The following is a 12950-nucleotide window of genomic DNA, read 5'->3' on the forward strand; positions in this document are numbered from 1 at the left end:
ACACAATTTTAATTTTTCACCAGAAAAAAATGATTAAGAAATTGATTTTTTTGCAATGTAAAAATATGATATGTCTTGTTACCGATGACACTGCAGAGCAGGCGGAGGCTGGTGGTGTCGCCCTCGCCGGCGTCCCGTGGACTATCCCTCCAGGAGGGAGGCAGCGGGATCCTCAGGCCAATGGGACGGTGAAACTTGCGCCGCCGAGGCTCTACGGTCACCACAGGGCTGAACGTGGCTTGGTTCCCCAGAAGTTTGGCCACCAGCTCATCGGGGACCGGCTGGGCCTGAGGGCCGAGGATGGAGTGGGAGAAGACCAAAACAGTGTGGAAGAGCAGAGTAAAAGAAGAGCAAAGGTGAAAGAGAAGAAAATGGAATGAGAGTCAGACATGAAGAAACAGATTTGGCAGCGTGAGTAATGGTATATTTACATATGAATGGATGGAGGAATAAATGGGGGGGGGTCAGTTCGGAAATGTGTAACAAACAAATTTTTCATGAGAAGAAATCAGGGGAAAGAATAGATAGAAAAGATCTTAATATATATTTCCATTTTCTAATTATTGCAATCATTGCACACCAAATTTAGCTTGTCAATCAGTCTTATTTATTCATGGAAAATGTGTTACAAACATTGAACCAAAGCTGATGCAAAACTGATTCACTTTCAGTAGAAATTAAACACACAGACACGACAATCTGACCCTGTATAGTTGTAAAGCTTTTGAAGATCTTTGAGTGTGCAGTTCATTATAATCATCATGTTATTTATTTACAATGATTCACAAATTAAGTTGTCAGGTGTGCTATACTGCGGTTAATATGACTACATCAAAACATTCAAATCCTTGGACAGTTCTCACATCAGAATGAATTATAAATAAAATGTACATTTGTAAAAAAAAAAAAAAAAAAAAAGCATATTTGGGTATTCGTTGGATCAGGAGAGGTGAAATTAAGCAACATGAGACTGAAAATATTTGAAGTTCATACTGCAGTTGTGTTAATAATCTGTGGCTCAGTGTCATTCAACCAACCTGAGCTATCTGCTACAAATCCTCCAAAAATAAGAGAAGAATCTCTAACAAACTGAGTGCAAATATGAAATAAAAATTTTGTAAGTTATTGCGAAAAAATATACAAAGTATTAAAGGGATAGTGCACCCAAAAATTATCCCATGATTTACTCACCCTCAAGCCATCCTAGGTTTACATGACTATTTTCTTTCAGATGAACGCAGTCGGAGATATATTTAAAAATGTCCTTGCTCCTCGAAGCTTTATAATGGTTGTGAAAGTTGTTGAAGCCCCCAAAAAACGCATCCATTACTCATAAAAATAATCCATATGACTCCAGGGGGTTAATAAAGCGAAGCGATGCGTTTTTATGTGAAAAATATCCATATTTAAAACTTCATCAATTAAAATAACTAGCTTTCGGGTGTTTTACCCTAGCTTGAGGGTGAGTAAATCATGGGAAAATTTTAAATTTTTGGGTGAACTGTCCCTTTAAAGGGTAATTTCATTTTATGCCACTTTACAATAACTGATTTCCAGTGTTTTCAAATGTTTTGTTTATAATTCAGCACAATGAGAACTGATCAAGTTTGTCAATACATTTAAATTATTAAATTATTAGGTCACTTCTCACAAAGACGTAAACAGCAAAAATTAGGCAAAAAAAAAAAAAGAAAAATAATAATGTAACAAATGATATAAATGACTAAACATATGATGAGTTAAAAACAATTAAAAAATCAGTTTTGGTATGAGCTGGCTGTTACACTTGCAGAGCAAAAGAAAACACAAAAGTAAAACACATGCATGAGTCCTGCACAATCATTTCATTCTAAGAACCAGGTTTTAAAATGTAAAATATAAAACTGCATTAAAGATGTTTGTGTAGATAATAAAGTTCTAAAAAATTGAATAAAAATTTCAGTAACTCAGTAAGACATTTAATCTTATGAAAGTCTGTTTATATAAGGTGCTTCAGATATTTTCAATAGTACAGAAAAAACGTCATCATCCAGTTATTACTCTCAATTTTAATAAGCTTCAGCTTGCTTTTTTTTTACCCTCCTCAACTTACAACTTCCTCGAACAAAACCTGCTATTACCCTAAAATATTCAAACAAACGTTCCATCCATTCTCAACTTTTTCTTTGTATTTATGCTAGTGCACTGTAGTGTTGTCAAAAGTACCGACTTCGATACCAAGTTGGTATTGAAATTTTAAAAATGTGATGCTTTGAGCGTCACCTCTGATTGGCCATTGTGTTCACACGCTCAACATGCATGTCTGTGATTGGCTAAAATGATCAATGCATGGGAGCAGTGAAAGCACACAGAAGTGTTTGAATTTGAAAGCGTTTTGAAAGTGAGAGCGGGAACGTTTAAAAGCAGCAGACCGTCTATCGGCGGACTGGTCCTGCTTTCAAAAGCTCTCGTGTGTATCTGTGTAAACACTCGGTGAAGAGCATCAAAGATGTCTATTTACAACTTGTTTTTGAAGCACTGATCATTGTAGCCAATCACAGACATATCTGTTGAGCACGTGAACACAAAGGCCAATCAGAGGCGTTTACGCTCAAAGCGTCACATTTTTAAAATTTCAGTATCGACTTGGTATCGAAATCGGTACTTTTGACAACACTAGTGCACTGTAAATATGTCTATATATCTGTTGATCTGTAGAAATAACCTATGTTTCAATCCAAGCAGGAAGTAGAAAGATACCATACTATATCACACTTCATCGTTCATATTTACCATCACCAAGCAACTTACAAAATTACATTCATTCACATTCCAAAGGAACAAGGTTAAATTAGCTGAGCCCAATTCATCTTGAGAAATGAAAGATGAGATGTTTGGTAACGTTTTATGCCTCGTGACCAAACAGGAAAAACAAAACAAAACAAACAAACCAAAAATAAAAGATCTAAAAGCTGCCAGATACATTATGGTAATATGCAGGAGATAAGCTTCCTCCATTTTCCATCACATCTTCCTCCTCATCATCCTCCCATCTCACCTGCAGTCCAAGACGGACACGCTTGGTGACGGCTGTCTCGGGAAAACTGGCCTGGGCCAATGGCACCAGCTTACTGGTGAGAGAACCGCCTTCTGGGCCAATCAGATCATTCTCCTGCTGGATACGGGACACCACGGCAAAGTAGAGCGGGAAGTCGGTCGAGATGATCCGCCTGATCCTTTTCTTCCCGAGTTCCTCCTGACTCTCAAGGTCTTCAGCACACCGTCAACAGAAAAAAGACAATGAATGAGCGACATGACCACAGTTCACTGAATACACAGAAGAATTTTTTTATACAGAACAGATCAGTCTGACAGACCAAAAGAAAACAAATAAATTATATTTTACATACTGCCCCCCCCCCCCCCCCAAAACCAAAATATCATTGCTGTAATGTAAAAAAAAATATATATATTTTAATTATTTTTAACTCTTTCCCCGCCATTGATGTGCTTTGAAATCACCCTCTTATTTTTACCAGATTTGCTTCAGTCTTCATCAAAATAATGTCAAGATGCACACCTCTGAAAGGATTCTTGATATCTTAAATACTGTTGCCATGGCAACACGTCAAATTTTTATAATATTCTTGGGTGTTTTTGAGGCTCTTAGCATGCTTCAAATTGCATGAAACTCGACATACACATCAAAGTTGTCAGCCAGTAGACGTGCAAAGCCTTAGAAATGGGCAGGAAGAAGGGCTCTATAGCGCAACCTTTTGACAAAAGTTGGGGGGTTAGTTTTACCTACTGTCACCAAACTCAGGACATATATTGTTCTCATCAAGCCAGACAACTTTCTAATTTACAGTCATTAGCTCCGTCCAACAGGAAGTCAGATATTTTGGTTTGAATGTGGATTTTTTGAATAATCAGGCTCTAAGTTTTTAAGTACTCCTCGTAGGAGATTCATGCAATCGCCACCAAACACAGTCAACATGAAACAAAGACACTGGAGATGCTAAATTGTGAATGATTATAGGATATCTCGAACAGTGTTGCCATCGCAAGGGATTAAAACAATGGGCCCGTCATCGCTGCTTGCAGCTATATTTCAAAACATTGCTTATTTATGAAACTTACCCACATTCAAGTGTTGATAAAAAAGAATGCATGAAGCTAGAATAATTGTTTTTCCCTTTTTTTTTTTTTTTTTTTTTTTTTAAAGCAGGGGCTCTGTTTTTTCTTTTGATACATTGCATGTTCAGATATTCATACAAAATATTCTCCGGGCCATGAAAATTTTGTGAAAATGATCAAAAATGCTGCCAGTGGCTAGCAACTTTTTTTTTTTTTTTTTTTTAACGCTGGCGGGGAAACAGTTAATCACTATTAATAATTAAATATTAGTTTGAATAAATAATTGTTATGAATTGTATAAAATATTTATTTACAATATATTATTTATACTGAATTTAATTTATTCTAGATTTAATAATATAATAAGATAATAATATGATAAGATTTGCTATAATTTAACAGCACATGTTACGGTATATACTGTACATAACCTGTCAATACAGTATAACCAAATTTATATGACTTTAAATTGCAGCAGCAGTTAGTACACACCTTCATCCATGCCATTGAGGATGGTCTCCAGGACCTCGTCACCATAACGATTACGATGTTCTTTCCAGACTGATCCGTTCTCACTCCTCAAGACCACAAGTTCACGATCTCCCCGACCGAGAGCCGCAAAATGGGGAATCTCAACAATCACAGGCCTTCAGGAGCAAAATGAGTTAAAGTGTTAGACTGCAATTTAAGTTAAGTTTGTAATCTTGTTTTTCTGTCAAAACTGATTTCCTCACCCCAAAAACTGCATGCTGGCTGGACCAAGAGAGATGATCCGGCTGGCAAGACCCTCACCCTCCACCAAAGGAGGTGGTGTAGCGAGTTTCTGAGGCTTCACCAGGCGGCAGGTGATGCGTGTTGGAGCAGCACAGGTGCGAGGAGGTATGATGACACGCAGGCCATTGTGTCTGCTTCCTCTCATTGAGCCGCCACGAGCGTCCACCATGAAGCTAACCAAGAAACTGCAGAACCATGAGGACATTAATTCATAATATTTCAATCTCAAGAACTGATTTCCTCCAAAATGTCATCAATGTTTCATGTAGGGGCAGGAAACTAACCCGGTGTGGATGGGACTTGCTACCGGACTGACATTGTCTGACGTCTCTGTGGCCGGACTGCTGGGGATCAGGGAATCCTCATCGTACTCCTTGGCCAAAGGAAGTGGGGTCTGCTGCTGTACATGTATACACATTGACACACAAATTACAAAAATATACACACACATGTTGGTGCACTTATCATTCCATAGCCAAAATGGTTTTTATACTGTACAAACTGTATATTCTAACCACCTACACTACCCCTACCCCTAAACCTACCCATCACAGAAAACCTTCTGCATTTTTACATTTTTAATAAAACATTTAGCATGTTTTTAAGCCATTTTAACTATGAGGACTCAGGAAATAAACCAAATAAACCTCATAAACCATGTTTACGTTGTAATACCAGTGTAATACCTATGTAATTATACAAAATTGTATCCTCACAAATCATATAAACAAACACACACAGTAGTAGTAGTCAAAGACACCAGTTATAATGTGGGATGTATGATGTACCGGTGCACATGTTTACCTGCTCAATATCCTGCTCTTTCAGCATGACTGTTTCGGGAGACACACATGGGATCCTTGGAATAGCAGGGGAATGATTCCTATGAAACACAAGTTAAAAATAAGTCTGACACAAAGGAATCAGAAAATGACAGTTCATTGGTCCCATCATAATTCATCTCAGTGGCCTTTCCTCTGTTTGGGCTCTGATCTTTTCTATATTCACACAATAATAAATCTTGTTTGAAATATTCTACGTAATTTCTTCCACCAACATTAATCTGTCCTCTACTTCCTGTTTTATCTGATTCATCTTCAACATCATCACTGCAACTCTCCCTCGTACTCTAGAACTTTCTTGGGGGAAAGGAAATCCTCATCATGGTCCTTTATGTCCTCCATCTTCAAATACCTGGCACCCTCGTTCCCCAGCAGCTCCTCGCCTGCCGCAAGGAGGGACGAGAAGAGAAAAGAAAAAAAGAGAAGTCTTAGTGAAAGGATGTTAAATGTGCCATCAAGAGGAAATGAACGCTGAATGAAAACTGATTGGACAATATGGAGAGGATATCAATGGAGTGAGAGAGAGTGAGTGAAACATGTTATGACAGGAACAAAGAAGCACCATGGTACTACCAAGGTTCTTTTTAAAGGGATACTTCACCCTAAAATGAAAAGGGTTAGTTCACCCAAAATTTGAAATTCTGTCATTAATTACTCATTCTCATGATGTTCCAAACCCGTAAGACCTTCGTTCATCTTCAGAACACAAATTAAGGTATTTTTGATGAAATGACATTGCTGCCTATGTGTAGTTCAGAAACCTCTCGGATTTCATCTTAATTTGTGTTCTGAAGATGAACGAAGGTCTTACGGGTTTGGAACGACATGAGGGTGAGGAATTAATGACAGAAATTTCATTTTTGGGTAAACTAACCCTTTAAGTCATCATTTACTCACCCTGGTGTTGTTCTAATGCTGAATGCCTTTCGTTCTTTTGTGGACCACAAAAAGAATTTTTTTTAAAAATGTCCCGCTCGCACTCGTCCATATAATGTCAGTGAATAGCGACTTTAAAAAAGATGCAGAAGTATCACAGAATGATCCCATGCGACAAGTGTTGTATATTTCAAGTGTTCTGGGGGTATATGAAAGGGTTTGTTGAAAAACTAAATTTAATGTATTATGTAACGAAATTCTTGACCTTGGCCGTTGGTTTTCTCTGCTTGTGAGACTCGATTAGCGCCACAGTTCACTCCGACTCGCCCAGAAAAAGCACACAAGTTGTGAGAAATCAAGATTAACAAAAACGCGACATGAAATACAACCCATGTAGGTTCTTCTCTGAGGTGAATATATCCGTTGTGTTCGTCGTAACGAAGTTATCACGTTCACATCTGTCAAATGTCATTCTGACCGTCATCTGACAAACGCAGTTCCAGTCTGGTGATATTTGACTCAGTGAAGAAAGTACACGTATACTTTTTGGGTTTTCCAGGCATTGTATTCCATGTCACATATTAATTATTCTTGATTTCTCACAACTTGTGTGCTTTTTCTGGGCGGGACGAAGTGAATTGCGGCACTAATAGAGTTTCATGAACAGAGAAATCCAAGGTCAAGATTTTCATTAAATAATACATTAAATTTCGGTTTGTTTTTCACCAAACCCTATCATATACCCCCAGAACACTTGAAATATACGGCACGTGTCGCATGGGATCATTCTGTGATACTTTTGTGTCTTTTTTAAAAAGCTTGATGCTGGTCTCTATTCACTGCCATTATATGGACAAGCGCGGGCGGGGCATTTTTTAAAAATTCACCTTTTGTGGTCCAAAAACGAAAGAAGGGCATACTGCATTAGAACAACACCAGGGTGAGTAAATGATGACTTAATTTTCATTTTAGGGTGAACTATCCCTTTAAGTACCTGAGTACTATGTAAACACCATGGTATTCATTCATTACCATGGTATACCAAAGTACGATCTTATAAATTGTACCATTGTACTTCCACAATATTTTTTTGAAAATGGAAAGTAATGCATTACTGTAATCAGATTACTATTTACTCTAATAAAGGCAATCACTTTCAGTAATCCTGTCACAATCACCTCTGTGTCATTACTTGCTTTGCATGTACAGTTTTCATAAACAATGAATCATTTCAAACCTAAAAGTGACATCCAATAATGAATTTTGTTTTGTTCAAAGTGATTTTGAGTCCTTTCAATTGGTTGAAAAGCCTGTGAACTCGCTCAAACTATTGGACATTTAATCATGGGAGCGACACTACATTTAATCGCTTGACACGGCAGCTAATGCTGAGAGATTCATGAGCGTCGACAACTATTAGTGTTTATTTGAGTACCAATAAAGAAGACAGAATGGGCAATTTGATGTATCTTTGTATTATCAATCTGGTAAAGGTTGTTATAGGTTTTAGCAATTCATTCATGTAACATGATTACTGTTCAAATGTGTTTCATTACAATGCTAAAAAAGTAATTAGTAAGTATTAACTAATTACTTTTGGGAATAACTTCCCCAACACTGAATTGAATGAAGAAAAGGGAAAGATTTGTGATGGACATACTGCAACAAAACATTTCAAAGCAAAATAATGAGAAACAATTTTGTGTGTGTGTGTGTGTGTTGTTATAATATTAAATTAACTACAAAGCAGAGGCACAAATGACCTTCAAAACACAATGCCTTCAGTGATATCACACAGCTAAATGCATAGTCATAGGTAAACTGTGCTTGTCTTCATTAAAAATAAGACATTAATCTTAATTGTGTCTATTAAGGTCCTTTTATAAGTCATTCTCTTGGGAAGTTGTCTTGCTAACAAACACTATAATTGGTAGAGCAGAAAATGACTTTTTTTTTTACATAATCAACAAACCTGCATTTTAAAAGCAATAAGGTCAAGCAGGCTTCAATTCTTCCATAGACTGTATGTGTGTGTGTGTATATCATACATAAACACCTATAATAAATGTGGCATATGTATTGTATATAGCACTGTATATACTCAATATATATAGAGAGAGAGAATGCTGAAACGTATGCATTAGATTTGCATAAGGCAGCCATGTGAAGCACATCCTCACGAGAGCCCGGATGCATGTGAAACATTTTTCACATGCATCCATACACATTTAATATCTGTAAATTCACCAGGAGCTGAAATACAGTGCTGTCCACATTATAAAGCCTGATTTTATATGACACTTTCTTAATGACTGATTCTACAACACACTCTTTAAAAAAAGTGGTGTGACACTTTATACATTACTGATTTTGCCAATCATAATTCTGAAGAAATTAACAAATACATGAATGCAATGTAGTAATGTTATATTTACAAGTCCTTAATCAGTATTTTTGTCTTGTAAATTTATTTGATAAGCAAAATTGCACAAGATAATACTTGCTTTCAGAGACTATATCTTCAATTAAATTTATTCCTCATAACCTATTGGGTACAAAGTGTTTACTAGTGGGGCAAAAAAAGACAAAACTAAAAAGTAACAGTTTATTTTACAGTGTCATCTTACATATACTTACTATAGTAATAACAGTTAATTATGCATAATTACAATCAACTAACCGTAAACCAAACCCTAACCTTAATTATAGAGTAAGTACATGTTGTTAATTAATATTACTCAGCACTTACTGTAACAAGGACACATAAAATAAAATGTAACCTTAAAAAAATTATAATAATAATAATTTAACCCTCCATTTTGACCCAAAACGGTCAAATTTTATATTTTTAAAAATGTAAAAATTTATTTTAAAAAATCCATAGTTTTTAGTACGAAAAATAAACTTTGGATATGCTTTGTAAGACTTTGTAAAATTTTATATTTCAAATAATTTATATTTTTTTTAATAAATAAAAAGGGGGTAAATTTAGTAATAGCATGGTAAAAACATGGTAACATTCAAAACTTTGCACATTTAATCATTAATGAGAAGTTACTGAACAGATACAATATGGTTTTAGTTGAAAAATATGCTGTTTTATAAGCTTAAGTTCTACCAGAACGGATCCGGGAATGCAACAGGTGTACTGTATACAGTTTTTTAATGCATTACAAGAGTTACGATACACTCTCTGTATGTTTTAATATTTTATGCAATTCTGATTCTCAAGTAACTATATTTAAACAATGTTACTGGACAATGAGACAAAACCCACTTTTTTGCATTGCAATGTTCTCATGTTGACCATGAATCACGTTTTGTTCCTGGCCCAATGAACTTTCAATCATACAAGTTTGTAAGTTTATATTGATACAAGTACTGCAGCATGTAACTGATTTACTGAGAAAATCTGTACTACTCCAGAAAGAAAATGTAAAAGAAGATGTAGCAGGTTAGTGGGAGAGGATTCAGGAATAGTTAGACACTTTCAGGCTTTTCAACATAAATGCACACATGCTAATGACACATCCATCATAACTGTCAAAGTGCACCGGAGAATGGCAATGTGTGTGTGTGTACACTTGAAATGAAGTCACTGTACGAAGAAGAAAGAGGGAAATTCATACCTAACGTTAGCTGTGCAATTCCTAGAAAAACCAAGAGTAGTCTACTTCAGGACGCTCTTTAAATGCCCGCTCATTTTTAACAAAGTTAAATACATACACTTACAACTCTAAAACAGACCATGAAATTAAATCGAGAGCTGAGTTTACCTTCATCTTCAGACACATCCAAAATCTCATCAACTGTCTCTGGGAAACTCATGCGATGTTTTTCTGTGGTGGTCTGAAAGGGAAATGTTTATTACGACACATTACGACAAAGTTTATTTTATAGCAGCCATAGTATAAGATTAATTTTATGAAAGGTGTAACTCACCATGGTAAGTGTCTCTTCGGTGACTAGTTTGAGCACGTCGATGACTGAGATGTATCCAAGGCGCTTTGCAATGGCAAGAGCTGATGTGCCATTCTAAAGGAGATGGGAAAATTTTTTTGTTCATTTCATCTGTCAATGTCCAGCATATTTTAAAAATCAATGACGGTCATTAGTTAAATGTGGCTGGGCTCTTACAGATGTAATTTCATTTGGTTGTGCGCCATGTTTCAGGAGAAGCGTCACGATGTCCGTATGGCCCTGCTGAGCAGCCTGATGTAGCGGCATATACCCCATCTAATTCAAAATCAGAAAGAAAAATCACAAATCAGATCTCTTTAACATCACGTGTTTCTGCTAGAGAGCGACCAAAGTGCAAATTAACACTCAGATTTGTTCTCTGAGAAAAAGAAGCTCAAATTTGTCTCCTTTCAGATATCAACAATGTCATAGACTGCACGAATGTCAATTGTCAACATACTGATTCTTACTCCTGCTCTAGGAATAGGAATCCAATGGAAAACATCTGAGACAAAGTTGAAAGTCTGAGAAATGAACAAAGCAAAAGCAGTACTTTATTTTACCCTGGTCTTGCTGTTTACGTTGGCCTGTTGCTGTAAGAGGAACTTGACCATCTTGATATTGCCGTAATGACAAGCCACATGAAGGGGAGTGTAACCCATCTGAAGAGAAATCAACAGTGATAATCATAATCATTGACTAAGTTTGCATGCACCCTCATAATGAGATTTAGGCAATACCGTGATTAAACTTTAGCTCATGTAAACACAATATTGATGTGATTAAGCTCATAATCGGAGCAACCATAATCGCAGTAAAATGGTGTATGCCGATTTTAATTGCTATAAACAGGCATGTAAACACTTTAATTGCATCTATACCACTCTGTGTGACGTACACAGATGACGCTGTCACGTGCAGATTCATAAACATAGCGGTAAAGAAGGCATCACATTTCTGGGGTGCTGAAGAAACTGACTTCATATTGACAACATTGTGTGACGAGTAAAATGCAGTATATTGTTGTTGAAAACATTGAGATTAAGACATTTTAGGCGCGTACAGTGGCCAGTAACACACCTACTATATAAAGTTTATCATCTGTGGAGTGCATTGGGGCAGGGCTTGACATTAACACCTGCCAACCCAACAAATGCGGGTGTATTTCAGCAGTGGAGTGTAACACAGTCACTCCTACTAGCCACTTTGGCGGGTTGAATTTTATATATAATATACATTTTTCAATTGTAGTCTTTAAAAAGACATCTGAAATAATAAAGTAAGTGCAATGTAGTGTCAAAAACATATCAATACAGAAATATCTCAAAACCCTTCCAATACTCATTTTCCGCAGAATAGATGCACGATACCAGCTGCTGTTTCTCTCTCCTTCATCTCTCTGACAGCGAGTCGACACACAAACCCTCCTCCCCTCTCTCACTCGTTTCATTTGCTCCGGATGAATATTGTTGGTGTTACAGGGCCTGAATTTTGGCGTGGGATTGTACGTATTGCACATAATTTTACTCATTCCCACAGACTTCGTGCTCACACACACATAAAGCCGCCTCTCAGTACTAAATTGAGTTAATTTTGCTGCTTATTGCACTTAAACAGTCAAATACACACAAAATAATGTCAAAATGCTGGTCTTGGCAAGTATTCACGTAAACACAGTCAGTTATGTTTTAAGTGAATGTAAACAGTTGAGAAAGTAACAGTAATGGATCTGTGTGTCAGGTCTTAAAGTGACAGCAGCCTAATATACCTGCTGCCAAATTATGAGATAATATTAAAAATATCTATATGGCAGTTTTTCTCCATGGTATCAATGTCAAAATTGTGGCCAGTGAAAATACTGAGTGGCTGGTAACTTTGGAAAACCACTAGCCACAGTGGCTGGTGAGCAAAAAATGTAATGTCCAGCCCTGCATTGGGCTTAATAACCACAATTCTTAGGGAATAATCAAAATAATTAAAATTGCAAAATTGTAAACGGGAATGAAGAGGTTTGCTTGTATCATGCAAACCTACTGTATCCCAACTCTGATTATTGGAAATAATCACATTATTGGTGCACATAGTCATTGATTATTATCAATAATAATGGGAATCATTATGTGCGCTCAACATAGTGCATTGTAAAAGATGCAAGTTTTTACCCGTGTGGCAGCGTAGACGGACGCCCCATGTTTCACTAGTATATCAGCAATCCCAACATGCCCCTCCTGAGCCACAAGGTGAAGAGGGGTCAGACCGCTCTGAGGACAGACAACAGACGAGTGTCATTTTATGGCCATAAAGAGAGATATAGCATGCTATCACAATATGTTCGACTCTAAATGGCTTGAACCTCGTGACTCCATACAAACATATTATGTA

General features: G+C 36.7%; 1 protein-coding gene across 20 annotated transcripts in view; it reads right to left on the reverse strand.

Annotated features, from left to right (window-relative positions):
* Window positions 1-12950, reverse strand: part of ank1a (ankyrin 1, erythrocytic a) — a 144228-nt gene that overhangs the window by 49082 nt on the left and 82196 nt on the right. For 14 of the 20 annotated variants that reach the window (XR_007930476.1, XM_051895829.1, XM_051895834.1 and 11 more), the window contains 13 exons: window positions 12731-12829; window positions 11132-11230; window positions 10746-10844; window positions 10551-10643; window positions 10385-10457; window positions 10238-10258; window positions 6019-6115; window positions 5695-5773; window positions 5175-5290; window positions 4851-5075; window positions 4609-4763; window positions 3038-3249; window positions 83-287 (listed from right to left, as the gene is read on the reverse strand). Coding sequence is in view for 19 of the 20 variants with exons in the window: in XM_051895829.1 (XP_051751789.1) it covers window positions 83-287; window positions 3038-3249; window positions 4609-4763; window positions 4851-5075; window positions 5175-5290; window positions 5695-5773; window positions 6019-6115; window positions 10238-10258; window positions 10385-10457; window positions 10551-10643; window positions 10746-10844; window positions 11132-11230; window positions 12731-12829 (1573 nt within the window). In the remaining variant the exon portion in view is untranslated. The remainder of the gene's footprint in view (window positions 1-82; window positions 288-3037; window positions 3250-4608; window positions 4764-4850; window positions 5076-5174; window positions 5291-5694; window positions 5774-6018; window positions 6116-10237; window positions 10259-10384; window positions 10458-10550; window positions 10644-10745; window positions 10845-11131; window positions 11231-12730; window positions 12830-12950) is intronic. The other 6 variants (XM_051895826.1, XM_051895819.1, XM_051895825.1 and 3 more) reach the window with 6 other exon arrangements.

The sequence above is a fragment of the Ctenopharyngodon idella genome, chromosome 5, assembly GCF_019924925.1.
Source record: "Ctenopharyngodon idella isolate HZGC_01 chromosome 5, HZGC01, whole genome shotgun sequence".
In the NCBI taxonomy this organism is placed as follows: Eukaryota; Metazoa; Chordata; class Actinopteri; order Cypriniformes; family Xenocyprididae; genus Ctenopharyngodon; species Ctenopharyngodon idella.